The sequence below is a fragment of the Triturus cristatus genome, chromosome 7 (assembly GCF_964204655.1).
Source record: "Triturus cristatus chromosome 7, aTriCri1.1, whole genome shotgun sequence".
Classification (NCBI taxonomy): domain Eukaryota; kingdom Metazoa; phylum Chordata; class Amphibia; order Caudata; family Salamandridae; genus Triturus; species Triturus cristatus.
The window spans coordinates 1,802,354,760-1,802,377,051 of record NC_140590.1 but is presented as its reverse complement, the minus strand read 5'-3'; the positions used below and the strand labels follow the sequence as shown (position 1 = coordinate 1,802,377,051).

Below are 22,292 nucleotides of genomic sequence, written 5' to 3'. Positions count from 1 at the left end.
AAAAAGAGCAGTAAGTGTGCTTTCAAATTGGCAAAGAAATTTCGTTTTGGGACTAATGTGAAAACATGACTCTGTGTGCAGAGAGGAATTATAGGCAGAGATTTATTGCGTCTTGCTCTGGTGATTTCACAGTTGCATTAGATGGAAAGGGGGAGCGAATTTTTGGGGGAAGAAGCAGAGTCTTAGCACACACCCATGTGCTTGCCATGTATAGTAATGCACAGTATTTACAAGCGAGTGGGGTTTTCAGGTTTCAGTCTGTAATGCAAATACATTCAGCATCACTAAGGCTGGTTGCCCTTGCTGGAGTGTAGGCAGTCACCGAGAATACACATGGTGGTGGTCTGAAAAAACAGCTTGGACATGTGCATTTAAATAAATCAAAAAAAGTGGTTTCATAATGTGTCAGTCTGTAAAAGTGATTTCCAATTGTAAAAAGTGATTTTCACTTGCCCCGAAAAAAAAAAGAGCAGTAAGTGTGCTTTCAAATTGGCAAAGAAATTTTGTTTTGGGACTAATGTGAAAACATGACTCTGTGTGCATAGAGGAATTATAGGCAGAGATTTATTGCGTCTTGCTCTGGTGATTTCACAGTTGCATTAGATGGAAAGGGGGAGCGAATTTTTGGGGGAAGAAGCAGAGTCTTAGCACACACCCATGTGCTTGCCATGTATAGTCATGCACAGTATTTACAAGCGAGTGGGGTTTTCAGGTTTCAGTCTGTAATGCAAATACATTCAGCATCACTAAGGCTGGTTGCCCTTGCTGGAGTGTAGGCAGTCACCGAGAATACACATGGTGGTGGTCTGAAAAAACAGTTTGGACATGTGCATTTAAATAAATCAAAAAAAGTGGTTTCATAATGTGTCAGTCTGTAAAAGTGATTTTCACTTGGCCCGGAAAAAAAAAGAGCAGTAAGTGTGCTTTCAAATTGGCAAAGAAATTTCGTTTTGGGACTAATGTGAAAACATGACTCTGTGTGCAGAGAGGAATTATAGGCAGAGATTTATTGCGTCTTGCTCTGGTGATTTCACAGTTGCATTAGATGGAAAGGGGGAGCGAATTTTTTGGGGAAGAAGCAGAGTCTTAGCACACACCCATGTGCTTGCCATGTATAGTCATGCACAGTATTTACAAGCGAGTGGGGTTTTCAGGTTTCAGTCTGTAATGCAAATACATTCAGCATCACTAAGGCTGGTTGCCCTTGCTGGAGTGTAGGCAGTCACCGAGAATACACATGGTGGTGGTCTGAAAAAACAGTTTGGACATGTGCATTTAAATAAATCAAAAAAAGTAGTTTCATAATGTGTCAGTCTGTAAAAGTGATTTTCACTTGCCCCGAAAAAAAAAGAGCAGTAAGTGTGCTTTCAAATTGGCAAAGAAATTTCGTTTTGGGACTAATGTGAAAACATGACTCTGTGTGCATAGAGGAATTATAGGCAGAGATTTTTTGCGTCTTGCTCTGGTGATTTCACAGTTGCATTAGATGGAAAGGGGGAGCGAATTTTGGGGGGAAGAAGCAGAGTCTTAGCACACACCCATGTGCTTGCCATGTATAGTCATGCACAGTATTTACAAGCGAGTGGGGTTTTCAGGTTTCAGTCTGTAATGCAAATACATTCAGCATCACTAAGGCTGGTTGCCCTTGCTGGAGTGTAGGCAGTCACCGAGAATACACATGGTGGTGGTCTGAAAAAACAGTTTGGACATGTGCATTTAAATAAATCAAAAAAAGTGGTTTCATAATGTGTCAGTCTGTAAAAGTGATTTTCACTTGCCCCGAAAAAAAAAGAGCAGAAAGTGTGCTTTCAAATTGGCAAAGAAATTTCGTTTTGGGACTAATGTGAAAACATGACTCTGTGTGCAGAGAGGAATTATAGGCAGAGATTTATTGCGTCTTGCTCTGGTGATTTCACAGTTGCATTAGATGGAAAGGGGGAGCGAATTTTTGGGGGAAGAAGCAGAGTCTTAGCACACACCCATGTGCTTGCCATGTATAGTAATGCACAGTATTTACAAGCGAGTGGGGTTTTCAGGTTTCAGTCTGTAATGCAAATACATTCAGCATCACTAAGGCTGGTTGCCCTTGCTGGAGTGTAGGCAGTCACCGAGAATACACATGGTGGTGGTCTGAAAAAACAGCTTGGACATGTGCATTTAAATAAATCAAAAAAAGTGGTTTCATAATGTGTCAGTCTGTAAAAGTGATTTCCAATTGTAAAAAGTGATTTCACTTGCCCCGAAAAAAAAAAGAGCAGTAAGTGTGCTTTCCAATTGGCAAAGAAATTTCGTTTTGGGACTAATGTGAAAACATGACTCTGTGTGCAGAGAGGAATTATAGGCAGAGATTTATTGCGTCTTGCTCTGGTGATTTCACAGTTGCATTAGATGGAAAGGGGGAGCGAATTTTTGGGGGAAGAAGCAGAGTCTTAGCACACACCCATGTGCTTGCCATGTATAGTCATGCACAGTATTTACAAGCGAGTGGGGTTTTCAGGTTTCAGTCTGTAATGCAAATACATTCAGCATCACTAAGGCTGGTTGCCCTTGCTGGAGTGTAGGCAGTCACCGAGAATACACATGGTGGTGGTCTGAAAAAACAGTTTGGACATGTGCATTTAAATAAATCAAAAAAAGTAGTTTCATAATGTGTCAGTCTGTAAAAGTGATTTTCACTTGCCCCGAAAAAAAAAGAGCAGTAAGTGTGCTTTCAAATTGGCAAAGAAATTTCGTTTTGGGACTAATGTGAAAACATGACTCTGTGTGCATAGAGGAATTATAGGCAGAGATTTTTTGCGTCTTGCTCTGGTGATTTCACAGTTGCATTAGATGGAAAGGGGGAGCGAATTTTGGGGGGAAGAAGCAGACTCTTAGCACACACCCATGTGCTTGCCATGTATAGTCATGCACAGTATTTACAAGTGAGTGGGGTTTTCAGGTTTCAGTCTGTAATGCAAATACATTCAGCATCACTAAGGCTGGTTGCCCTTGCTGGAGTGTAGGCAGTCACCGAGAATACACATGGTGGTGGTCTGAAAAAACAGTTTGGACATGTGCATTTAAATAAATCAAAAAAAGTGGTTTCATAATGTGTCAGTCTGTAAAAGTGATTTTCACTTGGCCCGAAAAAAAAAGAGCAGTAAGTGTGCTTTCAAATTGGCAAAGAAATTTCGTTTTGGGACTAATGTGAAAACATGACTCTGTGTGCATAGAGGAATTATAGGCAGAGATTTATTGCGTTTTGCTCTGGTGATTTCACAGTTGCATTAGATGGAAAGGGGGAGCGAATTTTTGGGGGAAGAAGCAGAGTCTTAGCACACACCCATGTGCTTGCCATGTATAGTCATGCACAGTATTTACAAGCGAGTGGGGTTTTCAGGTTTCAGTCTGTAATGCAAATACATTCAGCATCACTAAGGCTGGTTGCCCTTGCTGGAGTGTAGGCAGTCACCGAGAATACACATGGTGGTGGTCTGAAAAAACAGTTTGGACATGTGCATTTAAATAAATCAAAAAAAGTAGTTTCATAATGTGTCAGTCTGTAAAAGTGATTTTCACTTGCCCCGAAAAAAAAAAGAGCAGTAAGTGTGCTTTCAAATTGGCAAAGAAATTTCGTTTTGGGACTAATGTGAAAACATGACTCTGTGTGCAGAGAGGAATTATAGGCAGAGATTTATTGCGTCTTGCTCTGGTGATTTCACAGTTGCATTAGATGGAAAGGGGGAGCGAATTTTTGGGGGAAGAAGCAGAGTCTTAGCACACACCCATGTGCTTGCCATGTATAGTCATGCACAGTATTTACAAGCGAGTGGGGTTTTCAGGTTTCAGTCTGTAATGCAAATACATTCAGCATCACTAAGGCTGGTTGCCCTTGCTGGAGTGTAGCACTCTGGACATGGGCTTTTTAAAAAATCTGAAAAGTGGTTTCATAATGTGACAGTTTGTAAAAGTGATTTTCACTTGCCGAAAAAAAAGAGCAGTTTGGTTTTGGGACTAATGTGAAAACATGACTCTGTGTGCAGAGAGGAATTATAGGCAGAGATTTATTGCGTCTTGCTCTGGTGATTTCACAGTTGCATTAGATGGAAAGGGGGAGCGAATTTTTGGGGGAAGAAGCAGAGTCTTAGCACACACCCATGTGCTTGCCATGTATAGTCATGCACAGTATTTACAAGCGAGTGGGGTTTTCAGGTTTCAGTCTGTAATGCAAATACATTCAGCATCACTAAGGCTGGTTGCCCTTGCTGGAGTGTAGCACTCTGGACATGGGCTTTTTAAAAAATCTGAAAAGTGGTTTCATAATGTGACAGTTTGTAAAAATGATTTTCACTTGCCCAAAAAAAAGAGCAGTTTGTGTGCATTCAAATTGGCAAAGAAATTTCGTTTTGTGACTATTGTGAAAAGAAATGTAGTAATATATTTAAATACAATAAAGGATTTTTTTTTTAGTTTTTTTCAGGTATTGCTGAAGAACAGTGAACAAAATTTAAGATGCCTACAAAATCCAGAGTTCAAAAAACGCTAAAAAAAAAACTATATTTGAAGACAACTGGAGGACCAAAGTTAGTAGAAGATGCTCATGTTGGGAAAAAGAAAAAATCTTCTGGTAAGCAGAAAAAACAATTTCTTAAAAATATATTCAAAACAAAGAAAAATGTACAACATGTCTGTCCTGGAAAGAATGTAACAAAACGAAGAGAACAGGAAAAAATTGAGAATTTAGTTAATGCAAATATACCTTCTGCAACTGAAAAGTTTTACATAAACAGAAAAACAGCGTTTAAAGAGATACGTAGAAAAATGTTTCAGAGAAGAGTTATGTCCAATTTGATAAAGGATGTGAAGAAATATAAGCAAAAGGCAAAATATTACAAGAGAAAAAAAGAAATTGAAGCCATTGCAGCAAAGGCATTAGAATTAAAAAGGAAACTATTCATATTAATTTTGAATAGGATGCGTACATTAGATAAAATGGTTAATGTACTGAAATCACAAAGCAAAAGCAAAAGAGTAGTGAACAGAACAAACTTTTGTAAAGTGTTTTTAGGAAAGTGGATGCATAGTTCAAGTAGTGAACCTTTTTTTAATGAAGAGAGCTATTTTCAAAGTAATAGTTTGCTGCATGCAGTTGACACCAGAGGTCGTGCTTACGAAGTGAAAAATGGTTGCATAATGGAGAAGGAGATAATGGTTCCAAGAGATGAGGTACAAGTGATGGCAGATGAGGCAATGGGGAGACGTCCTAAAGCCCCAGTGTACACTTGGAATTGTAGTAGTATTTGCACTGTGCGTCAGGAATCTATTGACAGATTTCGAGAGTTTCTAAGAGAATATAGTAAAAAAAGTGTAAAACAGAAGATTAAGGTGCTTCAAAGTCTGGATCCATGCAGAGTGAGAGAGAATACTGGTTTGCAGGGTCATTCTCTGGCTTGTCTATCTAGAAAAGTGTGCAATAGTGTTTTCCATCATTTTAGGATGCTGGCTGTTCATCATACTGAAATGAGAAAGTTTGTGAGACGGTTGTATTTTGCCAAAAGTCCAGCAATAAAGTTAAATGAATTGAATAGGGCTCTGTTCCGAGGAACGGTATCAGATGTAGAGAAGGTTGTTGATGAAATTCAGTTTTGTTACTTTGGTCCTGAACAAAACAGTGCAGAGAAGGACACAGTAAATGAGGAAGAAGTGGAAGAGAATGTAGAACCTTCTGTAAGTAAGACATTTAATGATCACATAACAAAATTTGCAATAGTCTCTAATGAAAGACCAAATGTTACTTGTATTTGTTGCCGCAGAACTCATTATAGAAAACAAACTAGGAATGTTGATCTCTACAGAAAGAGTGAAAATGAAGATAATTATAAGTGGAAGGATTTTGCCACATATATATTTCTTGAAAATTGTTTTGAATTGGGTGAAGATCAGCGTATTTGTAAATACTGTTACAACAAGTTAGAGGAAAATAGAATGCCGACCAGAGCTGTACATAATAATTTAGAATTGGATGCTATTCCTGCTGAACTTTCTGAATTAAATACATATGAGTCTATACTCATTCAATGTGTTCATCCGTTCCAGACCATAGTACGTATGGAGCCCAAAACTGGTAAATTACCTCCTTCAGATTTACTGAGAGGTTTAAAAGGTAGAGTGGTGTATTTGCCCTTGGATTTGAAAAAAAATATGGAAACTATTGATGCGGATACTTTGGAAACTGAACCATTAATTATTCTGGTTAATGGTGTACCTACAAAGAATAAGAAGATTTGGCAGGAGCTGGTAGATGTGCGGAAAGTACAAAGAGCAAATTTGTATTTGAAAAAAAATAACAAATGGTATGAATCAATTTATATAGAAGAAGAAGAAGAAGACGAAGATTTTCAAGAAGACACAGAAACACCAACTGGACAAATTGAAAAAGTGGACAAGTCAAAGGAAGAAGAAATTTATGAACATTTTAGCATACATCCTCTTCATTCGAAAGAAGTTATGGGAGACAATATTGATCTCTTTCAGATGAAGAAAGCAAAAGGAACTCCTGTGAGTGTATGGGAGGAGAGCTTGGAAGCTCGATGTTTTCCCCAGCTGTTTCCTAAAGGAAAAGGAGGACGATACGATGAACGTCCAGAACAGATTCCAGCTTCAGAGTATCGGACTACAAGACTATATGCTGAAGATCCCAGATTTCGACAAAGTATTCCTTATTTGTTCCATCTTTTATTTGAAAGCGACTTGTCTGCACTGTCTTATGCAGTAAATCACATTTTAAAAAGTGGAGTACATTTACAAAATGTGTCTGCTAAGGATTTTATGGAGAAAGTGCAGCACCGAGATGATCATTTGGAAACACAACTGATCAATCTGATGGCTTGTCAGCGTGGGACAAATGAATATTGGTACCGACGCCATGGTGAACTAAAATGCATGTTACGGAATTTAGGAACACCAACATGGTTCCTTACCCTAAGCTGTGCCGAGTACGCTTGGGATGATTTACTGGATTTTCTACGAGAGGCCAATTCAAACATTAAAAACATCGAATACAAGACAGCAGGAGAACTGTGCTCATTGGATCCGGTTAATGTTTGCAGATATTTCAATCATAGATTTGAGGCTATGATGTCCTTCATCTGCAATAAAAAAAATCCACCCCTTGGAGAAGTAGTGGATTTCTTTTGGAGAAAAGAGTACCAGGCAAGAGGTGCTCCTCATATTCATATGCTGTTGTGGATCAAGGATGCCCCAAAGTTTGGAACAGATACTGATGAAGCAGTGTTATCTTACATTGAAGAATATGCAACATGTGCTATACCAAAAAGAACAGAAGAGAACAAGTTAAAGGAGCAAGTTTTACGTTTCCAAAGTCATCGGTGTGGAAAATACTGTCGACGGAAATACAAGAGCAAAGAAAAATACTACACTAAATGTCGATTTGGATTTCCTAGACCTGTTCTTTCAAATGGAAGAGTAAACAGTTTTATGTCAGCTGTGAGACATACTATCACAAGAAAATCACCTAAGAATACCTACAACCTTAAAAGAAAAGAAGAATCAAAAAATATAAATGACTACAACCCAGTCATTTTATCCATGTGGAACGCTAACATGGATATACAGTATGTAGCTGACAATTCCATTGCTGTTGCACGATATGTAACGTCTTACATTACGAAATCAGAAAAAACAGAATTGAAGGAAATGTGGGAAGAGATTTCTCACGAGAAGACTGTCAGTAAGAAGCTGTACAGTTTCAGTTTGAAGATGTTATCGCATCGAGAAATTGGATCCTACGAATGTTCAGATAGGTTATCTTCTGCAAGTCTCTACTCGAAGTCAAGAAGAATAATTTGGGCAAGTTTAGGCCTTGCAGCAATGAGAAATCGGGTACTAAAATCTGTAGGAGAAATTGAATATTTGGTCGAGAATGACCCAGAAAGTACAGATATATTGAAAACAAACATGTTGGACACATATTATCCCAAGAGAAGTCAACATCTGGAGAACATGTGTCTCTATGAAGTGCTGCAGAACTACATTTATTCAAGGAAAGCCACAGAAGACATTAATAATGGAAAATATAAAGTCGTTGGTGAAGAAGGATGTTTGGTGAAGCAAACAAAAGGAAGTTTGATAAATCACCGGAAGCTGAGTTGCGACACTACTGACAAGAAAGAATTTTACTACTTGGCTCTTTTACAGTTGTTTAAACCATGGCGTACAGAGGATGAACTACTGGGAGAATTTCAAAGCTATGAGGATTCATTTAATGCTTGCAAAGACAGCATACAATGCAATACATTCACAACTTATCTGCAAATGTTAAATGAAGAAATTGAACAGGAAACTACAATTGCAGCAGAAATAGCTAGAGACAGTTCTCAGGACAGCCAAAGTTCAGGAACACACAGTCAAGATCCCCTAGGACAACCAATCGTTGAAAATGAAGCATCAATAGCCATGAATGAAGTGGAAACGGCTATGAATCAAGCTCAAGAAAAATTTATAGACTTAGAAAATTTGGAAAGACAACTGAATCAAGAGCAGCAACAAATTTATGAAGAGATCAAAAACAAAATTGATCACGGATTTCTACATGTAAAACAAGAGTGCTCATGCACATCATTTCATCCAATCAGGATGTATGTAAGCGGACAAGCTGGCACTGGAAAAAGTTTCCTAATAAAAGTCATCAGAAGCTACCTAAAGCAAAAAACGGATTCTACTTTGTCTTGTGTGGTTACTGCTCCAACTGGGTTAGCAGCATATAACATAAAAGGAATCACCTTACATCGTTTGCTAATGTTACCAGTGGAGCATGAGAACAAAATACAATTCAACAAGCTAACTGGAGAAGCATCCTTGGAAGTTTCACGAGTATTGAAGAAGATGCAAGTTCTCATTATTGATGAGGTGAGCATGGTATCAAACTTAATGCTTGCCTTTGTACATTTAAGAATGCAGCAAATTTTGAAGACAGACTATGACATGTTATTTGGTGGAAAACACGTCATAGTTTTTGGAGATCTTTTGCAACTTACTCCAGTTAAAGGACAACCAGTGTTTAATACTGTGACACATGAAGACACGAAGAAGTCATTGGGAAGCATCGGAAATACAAATATTTGGTCCTTCTTTGAGTACAAGGAACTTACTACTAATATGAGGCAAGCAAACGATGAAGAATATGGAAGTATTCTGAAAGATATCAGGATTGGACTACTGACAGAAGTTGGCAAAAAAGCATTACAGAGTCGGCTGCTACATAATTTATTTCCAAAGGAAGAAATAGTTGCAGAGAAGATATACAAGAACATTGCAGAAAACAAAAGTGTCATCTGCTTAATGCCAACTCTACGTGAATGCTCAATATTCAATGAGGAGCTTTTGAAATTGGAAAAGGAAGAGATCAGGAAATTGGAAGCAGTGGACAAAATTGAGGATGGAAGAATTACTGTCACAGTAACAGGCAAACTGAAAAATAAATTGGACTCACTAGAGAAGAACATCTCCAAAACAGCTGGATTAGAAAAAAATCTATATGTTTGCATGAACTGTAGAGTGTTTTTAAGGAGAAATTTGGATGTTGAGAAAGGTTTAGTTAATGGAGCGATGGGAAGAGTTGTGGGTTTTATTAATTATCAGAAAAAAGAAGGAATTGAATGTTTAAAAATAAAATTTGATCAGATAGATGAAGTTAAAGATATTTGTCGTTGTACAGTTCGTTTTATGCTTGTGAAAGACTTATATGTACGTAGGAAGCAGTTTCCGTTTTCTCTAGCATATGCTGTAACTATTCACAAGTCTCAAGGATTGACTGTAGATTGTGCATTTGTGAACATTGGTTCAACTGTGTTCAAAGAAGGTATGGCATATGTTGCTTTGTCACGAGTCAAAACATTATCAGGTTTATTCATGATAGACTTTGATGAATCAAAAGTTAGTGCTGATACAAACTGTGTAAAGGAGTATAATAGATTAAGAAGAAGCTATGCTCCTCATTTAGGTCAGTATCCTGTGTTGGAGAAACGTGTAGTTTCTCGTAAAAGAAAAAATGAGAATATCTGTAGTGAAGATGTAGAGAAGAGGAAAAAAAAGAGGAGTGATGTAATTGCAAGCAAAAAGAAAAAGGAAAATGAAGAACAGGTTGTAGGATGTCACTTTGAAAATAGCTCTGGTGTCAACTGCTACGCAAATGTAGTGCTGAATGTTGCATTTTATCTGGAAAGTTTGCAAGAGCAGATAATAGTAAATCAGGGAAAAAGATTCTGTTCAGAGCTGAGTCTCCTTTTTCAAAAGCTGAGTAAAGATAAAACTCAAATAGAAAGTGCTACTGACATTAGAAAACTTTTAGATGTATGTTCAGGACGAACACAGTTTTCTCAAAATGAACAGCAAGATGCACATGAATTTTTGATGCATTTTCTTCAGGTAGTGGAAGAAGAAGGAGTTCCCATTGACATTTTTTTTGGTCTCTCTTATAAATGGGAACATAGTTGTGATAATTGTTATAATATATGTGGCTCTATTGTTGATAATGAAAGGTTTATTTATTTGACATTGCCAGAGAGTAAAACAGTCACTTTTGCAAAATGAGTTAAAGATGCTAATCATAGCATGAAATGTGGTGAGTGTAATTCTGACATGTTTTCAACATTAATTTTAAAGGAATACGGACAGTATGTAATTTTAATGATGCAACGATGTAGAGCTGATGGTTCAAAATTGGATACTTTAATAAAGAAGTTTACAGGACAGCAATTATCAATTTCAGGAAAAACTTTTGTAACTGTTGCAATAATTTTCCATGATGGACCTACTGTTACTTCTGGACATTACACAGTTTATCTTAAATGTGAAAAAGGCTGGACACTGTGTAATGATTCCCAATTGATTTTCAAACAACGTTTGCCTTTTGATTTAGCAAATTCCTATCTAATCTTCCTGAAACCTAAATTTTAGAGAGACTTGGCAAGATCTGGACAAAACAATTTTACCATTTTACTGGATTACCATTGCAATTTTGTAAAAAATTTTTTTTTTAAATTATCATTTGGCCTAATGGAAAGATAACCAATTGTAATGTGGACTTTTTTAATTTTTAATGAAATTTTGAAAAACCAATAATTTAGAGATTATCGGTAACTTCTGCACATTTTAAATTTTGGAATGTTATTGGACTGCCATTGGAAATTTTTTCAAAAATGATTTAAAAAATTACTATTTGGCCATGTGGAAAAGTAACCAATTCTATTGTGGACTAAATAAATTATTCAAAAAAATTTCGTGAACCAAAATGTTACAGAGAATCGGTGAGATCTGGACAAATTAAACTTTAGAATTTTATTGGATTACCGTTGGTAATTTATTCCAAAAAAAAATTTAAAATTACTATTTGGCCTAAAGGAAATGAAATCAGATGTTTTTTGGAGTTATTTGAGATATAATATTGTGATTATACTTCTGAAACAAACATATCAGACGGTATTTTAAAGAAATAAGTATTGGTATTAGATGATATTTTTTTACAATATTATGCATTTCTATAATGTTAAGTTTAAGTAAAAAAAGAATCAGGGCTTTTTTAATACAATCTTTGTGATTGGTATTTTTTTTTGCCCGCTGTAAAATGATGAATGCAATTGCTTTCACAATTTATAGTGAAATGCAATATATTCTGAAAACAGCAAAAATAAGGCAAAAATATTTTTGGGGAAAAAATATAAAATATGTGTACTGTATTATAAAATGTTTTAAAAATATTAATACTTTTTTCTTTTTTTCCAGATAGATATAGAAAATTTTCGAAAACTACAAACATTTTTAAAACTATTTTTTAAAAAAAGAAATGAATAAATATTTTTTCAGTGAGTATGGTAAGTCAATAATAATAATTGTAGTCTCTCAAGGTCAATGTAATGTGATAAATGATTTTTAGTGTTTTTTAAAAAAAAAAAAAAAAAAAAAAGTACGCGCACCGTACGCGTACGGTAAAAAAAAATAAAAAAAAGTTTTTAAAAACATATGTAAAAAAAAGATGAAAGATAAGGTTGGCTCTTAAAAGAACCGTTGTGTTCATGCAGGGACAGAGGAAAGGAAGCATGGGAAAATTATTCAAAGCGACAAATGTGCTGATCTATTTTGTTGTTCACTAGGGAAACACTGGTCTCCCTATGGCAAATTAGATCTTTACAAAATGTGCAATGAATATCAACCTTCCGAAATCGAGGGTTCATTTCCAGAGGGCCAGCAAAAGGAGATTCTCCCCCCACAGATGAAGGGCTCACCTGACCTGCAGAAGAAGGAGTCAGCCCTGCAGATGATGGTCCAGGCTGAGCTGCTGTGGATGTACTGGCTCGTCTTTCTGAAGAGTTACCTCCAAAAAGATGACCATGTGTCCTTCTGTGTACATCCTGGAGGTGTCTCTTCATGGTGTGATTCCCAAAGGAATACTTCCTGTCAGGATTACCTCTAGAAAGTACACGCTGACACAGCCTGCAAGTAACTAAGGGTGCATTCACCTTTTGCTGGCCTTCAGGAAAAGTAAAATAATCCCAAACATAAGAAGGCTTTTGTTTCCTCGCTCTCTGCCTCAAGACAGTGCTGCTGGTGCTAGCCTCACTCTCAGAAGGGCTCTGCTGTTCTGCCATCGTATCCCAAAGACAAACCAGCTCCTTCTCCCAAGGGATCACAAGCAGAAATGAGGGGAATGGGTGTGGTGTAGGAGAGTTCTAGAACTGAAAGTAGCTTCAACCAATCAAAAGTTGTGTTTCATGATCACATGACCAACCGTACGCTTACGGTACGCTTACGGTACGCTTACGGCAAAAGTGCGCATGCGCGTAAAAAAGACACGCGCTTGCGCGCATGCGCATAACAGTCACTCCCCGACACTTCCGCGTAACGTGCGCGTGTGGCGTAAGCGCGCACGCGTCCCACGCGCAGTACGCGCGGCTACGCAAAGTGCGTAACTATACGCAAGCAGCGTAGAAAGATTACGGACGTTGCGTAAACCGTACGCTTACCGTGAGCTTACGGTACGCGTACTAAAAAAAAAAAAAAAAAAAAAAAAAAAAAACTGCAAATAAATTTTACATGTTTATTTTAAAAAATATATTAAAAAAAACATATTAAAGAATTTTAAAAATGTAAGCATAGTCTTTATAAAAGGTAAGAAATTTCAATTAAAATATGTAAGAAAAAATAGAAGAATAAAAAAAAAATTAGCATTTAAAAAACCTTTGAAATTCACTGAAAAAACCATGGGTTTCACACACGTTATAGTTAGGAATTAGCATTTAAAAAACCTTAGAAATTCAGTGAAAAAACCATAGGTTTCACACATGTTATAGTTAGCTGGACATTTTACTCGTAAAAAACCAATGAAATTGCCCCGTTATAGTTAGTTCAGCTAACTATAACTCGCGCGCCCGCAATGCACTGCTGATGACGTCACATATTACATCACTCATGACATGGTCAGTGACATCACTCATGAGATCACTGATGACATCTCAAATGACATCACTGATGACCTCACTGATGACATCATCCTTGTGATAGAGTGGCAGACCTCCTCTCACCCTAATATAACCTTTGACACACACATTCAAAAATAGAGACTAAAATTTTCAAAAACAATGGACATACCAATAACAGTTACAACAACCTCTTCAGTAATTCTAAGATCCACATAAACATCCACTCATTCACCAACAGTCCAATACAGTCACTCATACATGTACTCACTCATCATATGTACTCATACACCTATACATCCTGTTACACAATGCCACTCATCCATAGAGTTACTCACACACATAGTCACTCATGCTAATAAAGAATCAAACATACATTTACTAGCATATACAGTTATACACACACCACCACACTTACTTCTACAGAAACTTACACATACTTAGTCTTTTAAACAATCACTTATAGAAACACATACTTATTCATACAGGAACTCTTTCAATCTCTCACTCTCACATATACTCACATATATACACCAATAGTCACATATACTAGTTTAAAACATATGTAGTTACTCATAAAGACACTATTGAGACAGTCATTCACTCTCTAACACACCCATACACACACTCATCCACCCATACAGTCCTGCACACATACTGTGTTCAACACATACAAACAGTGCGTCACTCATTCATGCACCTATGCACTACGTAATACCCCCCACCGAACCATGCAAACACTCAGACTGATACTCAAAAAACCAACTAATAACCTATATAAACACCCATGTAGCTACTCACCAACCCATGCAGCCACTTATACACAAAGTGAGAGACTGATACAGATATTTACATATTTAAACATTACTCACTAAGCCATGTATTCACTATGATACACTTAATCAGTCAGTTACACAATCAATTTTTCAAAAACAAATCATCCATTTAGACACTTATATACCCATTTATTCTTCTATCAACCTTGAGATATACATATATAAAACATATTTAATTTTCAGAAAAACACACATTCACTGGATGATGTCATCAGTGAGGTCATCAGTGATGTCATTTGAGATGTCATGAGTGATGTCATGAGTGATGTCACTGACCATGTCATGAGTGATGTAATATGTGACGTCATCAGCAGTGCATTGCGGGCGCGCGAGTTATAGTTAGCTGAACTAACTATAACGGGGCAATTTCATTGGTTTTTTACGAGTAAAATGTCCAGCTAACTATAACATGTGTGAAACCTATGGTTTTTTCACTGAATTTCTAAGGTTTTTTAAATGCTAATTCCTAACTATAACGTGTGTGAAACCCATGGTTTTTTCAGTGAATATATATATATATATATGTATATATATATATATATATATGATTTTTTTTTTACATTATGGCTTGGCTCTCCTCAAGGTTGTCCATGATACCCCCCCACACACACACATGTAAATGTCAACTAAGCCCTGGGCATTGCCATTCAATTCAACTTGAGCTGGGGCTAACTTCGACATAGAAAGGTAAAAAGTATTTCTTTAACACTATTCAGGTACGAGTGGTGTGAAAAAGAACAGGGAAATTGAGCATGTGATTTCCATGAACTGGTGAAAGCTACAGGCCTTTTTCTGATTGGCCGTCCAGACTGTATCCTGCCTGTTTGTGAAGAGACGTCAAGCTCATGCATCATGGTCAAGGGATTTCAAAAAAGGTACCTGTGATCAGTGGCGTTACAAAACTTAAGGTTCATGGAGGGCTCCCCTACAGATTCAATCAGGCGATCTCATGCCAGACTACTGAGCTGAGGGGGCCACAGCAGCTCGGGCCCCACCCCACACAGCGGAGATGCAGGGGCCTATGTCACCCCATTGCATGTGGTGTTTGTGTGAATGTCCCACTGTCAAGCATCGCTGGGAGCCCTGTATCGCGTGTGAAAGCAGCTGCTACTGCACTGGTGAAGCGATGGTGCCATCAATCAATCAATCAATCAATACATTTGTAGAGCGCGCTACTCACCCATGAGGGTCTCAAGGCGCTAAGGTCGAGGGGGAAGAGGGACGGCAGCTACTGGTCGAACAGCCATGTCTTGAGGCATCTCCTGAAGGTCAGCAGGTCCTGGGTCTTGCGTAGATTGGCGGGGAGGGTATTCCATGTCTTTGCGGCGAGGTAGGAGAAGGATCTGCCGCCAGTGGTCGTTCGATGGATGCGTGGGACGGTGGCAAGGGCGAGGTCGGCGGAGTGCAGTTGGCAGTTCGGAGTGTAGAAGGACAGTTGTTCATTGAGGTATGGTTGTCCGGCGTTGTGGAGAGCTTTGTGCACGTGGGTGAGGAGCCTGAAGGTGATCCTCTTGTTGACCGGGAGCCAATGCAGGTCTCGTAGGTGGGTGGCGATGTGGCTGTGGCAGGGGAGGACGAGGCATGCGGAGGCGTTCTGTATGCGCTGGAGTCTCTTCTGGAGTGTAGCCGTGGTTCCTGCATAGAGTGCGTTGCCATAGTCTAGCCTGCTGCTGATGAGCGCCTGGGTGACCATTCTCCTGGTTTCGGTGGGGATCCATCTGTAGATTTTCCGGAGCATTCGGAGGGTGTTGAAGCAGGATGAGGAGATGGTGTTGACTTGCTGGGTCATGGCAAGCATTGAGTCCAGGATGAACCCCAGATTACGTGCGTGGTTTGTGGGTGTCGGGGGGGCTCCCAGCGCAGTACACCACCAGGAGTCATCCCATGCGGAGGGAGTGGATCCGAGAATGAGGACCTCCGTCTTGTCTGAGTTCAGTTTCAGGCGGCTGATCTTCATCCATTGTGCAACGGCCTTCATTCCCACTTGGAGGTTGGATTTGGCAATGGCCAGGTCTTTGGTGAGGGAGAGGATCAGCTGCCTGTCATCGGCATACGAGACGATGTTAAGGTGGTGTTGTCTGATGATGTTGGCGAGCGGAGCCATGTAGATGTTAAAGAGGGTTGGGCTGAGGGATGATCCTTGGGGTATGCCGCAGGTGATTGTGGTGGCTTCAGAACGGTATGGGGGAAGGTGGACTCTCTGGGTTCTGCCAGTGAGGAAGGAGGTGATCCAGTCCAGGGTCTTGCCCCGGATTCCAGCGTCATGAAGGCGTGTGTGAAGTGTGTGGTGGCAGACGGTGTCGAAAGCGGCTGAGAGGTCCAGGAGGATGAGGGCCACGGTCTCGCCCTTGTCTAGTATGGTCCTGATGTCATCAGTGGCGGAGATGAGGGCGGTCTCGGTGCGTTGGTCACTGCGGAAGCCGGATTGGGAGGAGTTCAGTACGTTGTTCTTCTCCAGGAAGAGGGTCAGTTGTCTGTTGGCGGTCTTTTCCATGACTTTAGCCGGGAACGGGAGCAGGGAGATGGGTCGGAAGTTCTTGAGGTCCTTAGCGTCCGCCTTGGGTTTCTTGAGGAGGGCGTTGATTTCGGCGTGTTTCCAGCTCTCTGGGAAGGTGGAGGTCTCGAAGGAGCTGTTGATGATCTTTCGAAGTTGGGGTGCGATGATGGTGCTTGCCTTGTTGAAGATGTGGTGGGGGCAGGGGTCGGAAGGTGAGCCGCAGTGGATGGTGTTCATGATTTTGGTGGTTTCTTCGTCATTGACGTTGTTCCAGGAGAGCAGACGGTTGGTGCGTTCTGTGGGTGTAGATTCTGGGTTTCGGTGTTTGCTGTTTGCATCTGGGTATCGAAGCTGTTGTAGATGTCTGTGATCTTGCGGTGGAAGAAGGTAGCCAGGGAGTCGCAGAGTTCTTGTGACGGTGGGATGTCGGTGGAGCTGGAGCTGGGTTTGGAAAGTTCTTTAACGATGTTGAAGAGCTCTTTACTTTTGTGTGCGTTGTTGTATATGCGTTCCTTGAAGGAGGTTCTTTTGGTGGATCTGATGAGCTGGTGGTGTGTGTCTGGCGTTCATGAGCGCTGCGTGGTTGTCTGGTGTCTGGTCCTTGCGCCATTGCTTCTCGAGTTTTCTGCAGGTATGTTTGAAGTTCTGGAGGTCGTCGTTGAAACAGATGGCTCTGGTGTTAGTGTGTCTGTTGGAGGGTTTCCTGATTGGGGCGAGGGTGTTGGCACAGTCGTCTATTCATACTCTGAAGTTGATGGCTGCTGCGTTGGTGTCAGAGGACTTGAGGGGAGGGTCTCAGGTGAGAGCGGTGGTGAGCTGGTCTTGGGTGACTTTTTTCCAGCTGTGGTGTGGGATGCATTGCGGTTTGTTGTGTGCAGTGTGTTTCTCGAAGGAGAAGTGGATGTGGTGGTTGTCGGTCCAGTGAGTTCGGTGGTGTGGCTGAAGGTGACATGGTCGCTGGCAGAGAAGATGGGGTCGAGCGTGTGTCCAGCAGAGTACGTGGGTGTTGTGACGAGTTGTTTGAGTCCGAGGTTGGTGAGGTTGTTGATCAGTGTTATGGAGTTGTTGTCGTTGGTGTTCTCAAGGTAGAAGTTCAGGTCTCCGAGGAGGATGTAGTCTGTGGAGGCGATGGCGTGTGTGCTGATGAGGTCGGCGATGGATTAGCTGAACTGTGGTCGGGGGCCCGAGGGTCTGTAGACTAGGGTTCCTCGGAAAGTGGTGTTGTTGTTGATGTGGTTCTGGAAGTGTAGGTGTTCGGCCATGTTGAGGGCATCTTCGGTGCTGGTTGAGACTCTGATGGTGTCCCTGTGGATGATGGCGAGTCCTCCATCAGGTTTGTTGTTGTTCCGGTCTCTGCTTGTGCTCTTGTAGCCGTCGGGTATGGCTATGGCTATGTCCGGTGCCGAGGAGGTGTTTATCCAGGTTTCCGTCAGGAAGGCGACGTCTGGGGCGGAGGAGTCGAGCAGGTCCCAGAGTTCGACGGCATGCTTGTGGACTGAGTGGGTGTTGAGCAGTATGCAGCTGAGATGGTTTTGGCCTGCAGTGTTGGGATGGGCAGGGCGTGCTGGTGTGCGCGGGCTGGAGAAGCTGCAGTAATGGCAGGTGAAGGGTCCGTGGGTGCTCTTCAGGGAGGCCTGGAAGCAGGTGGAGTTTCGGCTGTCGTTGAGTGTGTGGAGGGTGTTTGCATCATAGCGGCGTCGGGTCCTGTGGAGCTCGCGAGGGCCAGGAGGAGGGTTATTGTCGGGTGGCAACAGCGGGAAAAAGACTGGGGTACAGCGGAGCAGGAATGGGAGCAAGAACGGGTAAAAGTACAGTAAAAAAGAAAAACACAGTGGTCAGAGAGATAAGAGAACAATCAGGGCAGAGAAAACAACAAAAAAACACTTCTACCAGAAACGGGATCAAGGGCGGCCTCGAACCCTGCGTGGAGGTGCTGGCTGGCTTCAAGGCGAAGCCGAGCACCACGGAGCTGCCGGGGAGAGTGATGTCCTGGGACCGAGGTCTTGGACTCACACTCGCTCCCCCGGAGCTGTCTGCATTTGTAGGGGAGGGCGGAGGGAGGAGCAGCTAGGAGGCAGGAGCAGGGCGGAAGGGGAGGGTTATCATCGGGTGGCAATGGCGGGAAAAAGACTTTGGTACAGGGGAGCAGGAATGAGAGCAATGAACTTTAACAATGCTTAGATCGTGACCGGGTGTTTGAATTAACAAAGCAATCAGTGGGAGTGCACTTTAATGATAAGCATATAAAAGGGTAACCGCTACGATACCTATTTTAGGTATTTTATGCAGGTATCATTGTCACTTAAAAGACATCAAACAAACTGGAATCAGTCTGCGCATGCGCATGAACTTTAACAGTGCTAATACCTCGATCGAGTGTTTGTATTAGCAAAGCCATCAGTGCACATGCGTGCAACCGGGACACTTACCCCCGGACAGGGGCGTGCCCACCGGAAGCTTTGACTCTCGTGCATCTGAGAATGAGTTTCCCCGCGTACTGCTGTACACGCAGAAGCGGGGAAAGGCCACATTTCAATCACTGCTTGTTTTTGACCAATACGGGCAGATTTACACTGACACACCTCTTCTCAGGCGGTCAGGTACACCCAGGGAAGGGCACAGGAAAGCCACCTGACGAGCTCAATTAACTTGGATTAGTGTACTAATTAGCCACTTTACCATAGTATAAAAACCCTCTGGTTCTCAGCATTTACCATCGACGGGGAGACAGAGAGGACGCCTCCGGAAAGAACGGCTGGAAGCACTGAAGTCAGACAGTAAGAGTCTGTTTGGATGGCTGTTATTATGAGAAGGAATGGGTGCTCCACAGGATGGGGTACCATCATGGCAGTTCTGCCCTACTGGAAATCCAGGCTTAATTTTCAATGTGTGGTGGCAGCTAGCTTTGTCCACCACTAGTGACTTCATGTACTTCTCCTTTACAGAAAGTCTAAGTAGGTCCTTCCACCTCAGCCCTCCCATGGACCGAGTAGGTTAAAGTACAGGGTAAGAGTTGGTTAGATACCACTTTCTATTTTGACTGTATGAGTACACGTTCACATGCCACGTGTCTCATAAAGACCACACCACGCACGCAATAGGTGTGACGCCGGATGGATGGTCCAAATGTACAAGTTGTTTACATACTCACACGCTTTGGTTTGTATGTCTTTTTCTCTTTTTATTCCTTTTTCTACAGAGTCACTTACTTTGGTACTACACCGATAGGGGAAATTCTTTAAATTTTTAGATCACACCCCCTTTCCCACACTAGAGGCAGGCTCTGCCTTCTTGACACTAGGTGTAAGAAGGTGAGTCTGTAGGTAGTATCCTCCCCCTTTTTGGTCCTGAAGAATACTACGTACCCTTCGGGGACAAATCAGCAGAAACATGTCGACCGTATTTCACACGGTGAAGGGAGAATAACGTCCCAATTCACCGTTCACTTCTTTTAATCACCATACATTTACCGCCAGAATAAACATAGAATATGGACAAATGTAATGGTTTTTAACTCACTTATCACCTCCCTCACGGCCATCACTATGCTTTAAAAGTGCATCCCTGTCTCCAGATTTTAGAGGGTGAGGACAGCCGAAGATGAAGCATGACACCAGGCGGTGTGTGAGGCCAGTCCGTAAATTTTTATGAGATGCCCCTATTGGCATTGCATCTCTTCCGAACTCTGTAGATGACTGTAGGAATATACTCTAGGGGCAGCCCATTTTTGTGTATTCATTGTATAGCGGAGGCTGACTTGCCCCTTGGCCCCGTGCCTCTAGTTCCCACCCTTGGCAACACAGCTGAGGTTAGTGTGTGTGAAAGTAGTTATAAATACCTAGGGATACATTTGGATAAAAAATAAAGTTTTCAAAAGTAGAACGATGTCATACTAAAAAAAGGAAATGCCTTAACATTTGCATTCTGTACAATGTCAAAGAGTTTAAAAGGCCCACTGTTAACTCCATTATTAGCAATCGTTAAAGCAAAACTTTTACAACCTGTAGCTTATGGAAGTGAACTACAGCATGGGAAAGACGCAGCAATCCTGGACTGCATCTAAACGCAGGTATACAGAACAGCATTTTCTTTACCACGCATCTCCTCACCGGCATAGATCCTGATGGAATTTGGGCTGCAACAGCAACTAATATACAGAAGATATCCAACAATAAAGACCTGGTATAAAATCTGAAGCAACCGAGGAAATGAGATTAATAATGCCCTCTGGAATACATTACAAGGTGACCCTCAGTTGGCCTACACTGAGTACCTACAATCATCGTTAAAACTTACCAACATGGCAGACCTTTGGCAGCGGAACCTACCATTTACTTCTTTTCAACAAATACTAAAGAAGGTGGCAAAAAAGCATTCACTAACGGAGGACAAAGCCAGGCTAAGCAAGCAAGCACATGCATGGATGGTACTGCAATCGTATACAAAACCGCAACCAGCCCCCTCTCTGGGTCTGTCTTTTTCTCCTTAATTAAAGACTGAGAGGCATATTCTCAAGCCCCTATCGCCATGAGAACATCACTTTTTATGACGTTCCCGTGGCGATAGGGTAAGCGCCTTATTCTCAACGCAGCGTTAACCCACCCCTTTTGTGCTAAATTTAGCATGAAAGGGGGGTGCAGTGGGTGTTGCGGTGGTTGTTCCACCGCAACACCCATTGTGATCGATGCTGCCACCTATTATCAAGGGCGGCGATAACATGTAGTAGCGCCAAACATAAGACCAGAAAAATCCTGGTCTTAAGTTGGGGAAACGAGGAGAAATGCTTAATTTCTCCTTGTTTTTGGTTTTTCCATGTGTGCTGCCTTGTGCTGCATACATGGAAAAAGCAAAATGCCACGGTTTGTTCATATTTACAGGAAGGAGTCCCTTCCTGTACATGAACAAACCTTTAAAAAAATGCCATTTTGTAACGTTCATGTGTGCTGCACGAAGCAGCACACATGTAAGTTACAAAATGGCATTTTAGGATTGTTTATGTGCAGGACGGGGCACCTTCTGTACATAAACAGGGTCAGTACTCTTTGCCGATCACCAACACAGGATTTTATTCATTCAATATGTATCTGTCCAGCCGTAAGTCTAAACCGCTGCAAATTGCTGAAGAAATTATTCAACGAGGTATTCGTTCTTGCAGAACTGCAATACTGAAATGTCTCGATCCAAACGACCCACAGCTCAACTGTAATTTAATAAAAAACTGAATTAATTGCGAGAAAGCATTAAACACGGCTAGCGGCCAAGCGCAGCCGCACTTTAGAGACTAAGCCCTGCCTCCCTTCCAACAGCAAACGTACTGCATGAATTACCTATCCTGTACACCCTGTGTATTCATGACCCATAGATGCGCTGTTCATTCACTGTGACGTTTACACTCCCCAAATGAATTTTTAGGGTACAGCTGCAACAAGAATTTTTAAAATTGCAATCTTTTTCAGCTATATTAAAATGGTGTTTGGTTTTGAGATT

The 22,292-nt window shown here is 41.1% G+C and overlaps 2 protein-coding genes across 2 annotated transcripts in view; one reads left to right on the top strand and one right to left on the bottom strand.

Moving 5' to 3' along the window:
* LOC146813214 (C-type lectin domain family 2 member B-like) overlaps positions 1–22,292 on the bottom strand; it is a 284,546-nt gene that overhangs the window by 260,798 nt on the left and 1,456 nt on the right. The window lies entirely within an intron of this gene.
* On the top strand, positions 721–20,868 carry LOC146813215 (uncharacterized). The gene is made up of 3 exons (XM_085614199.1): positions 721–914; positions 3,583–6,291; positions 20,746–20,868. Exons 2-3 carry the CDS (start codon positions 4,492–4,494, stop codon positions 20,866–20,868), a joined length of 1,923 nt encoding a protein of 640 aa, XP_085470325.1. The 5' UTR covers positions 721–914; positions 3,583–4,491.

Excerpts from the sequence above, each read along its gene's own strand:
- LOC146813215 (XM_085614199.1), top strand. The coding sequence starts at position 4,492 with ATGCCTACAAAATCCAGAGTTCAAAAAACGCTAAAAAAAAAACTATAT. Across the intron at positions 6,292-20,745 it reads AGCTGGTAGATGTGCGGAAA|AGTTTAAAAGGCCCACTGTT; the intron begins GTACAAAGAGCA and ends ACAATGTCAAAG.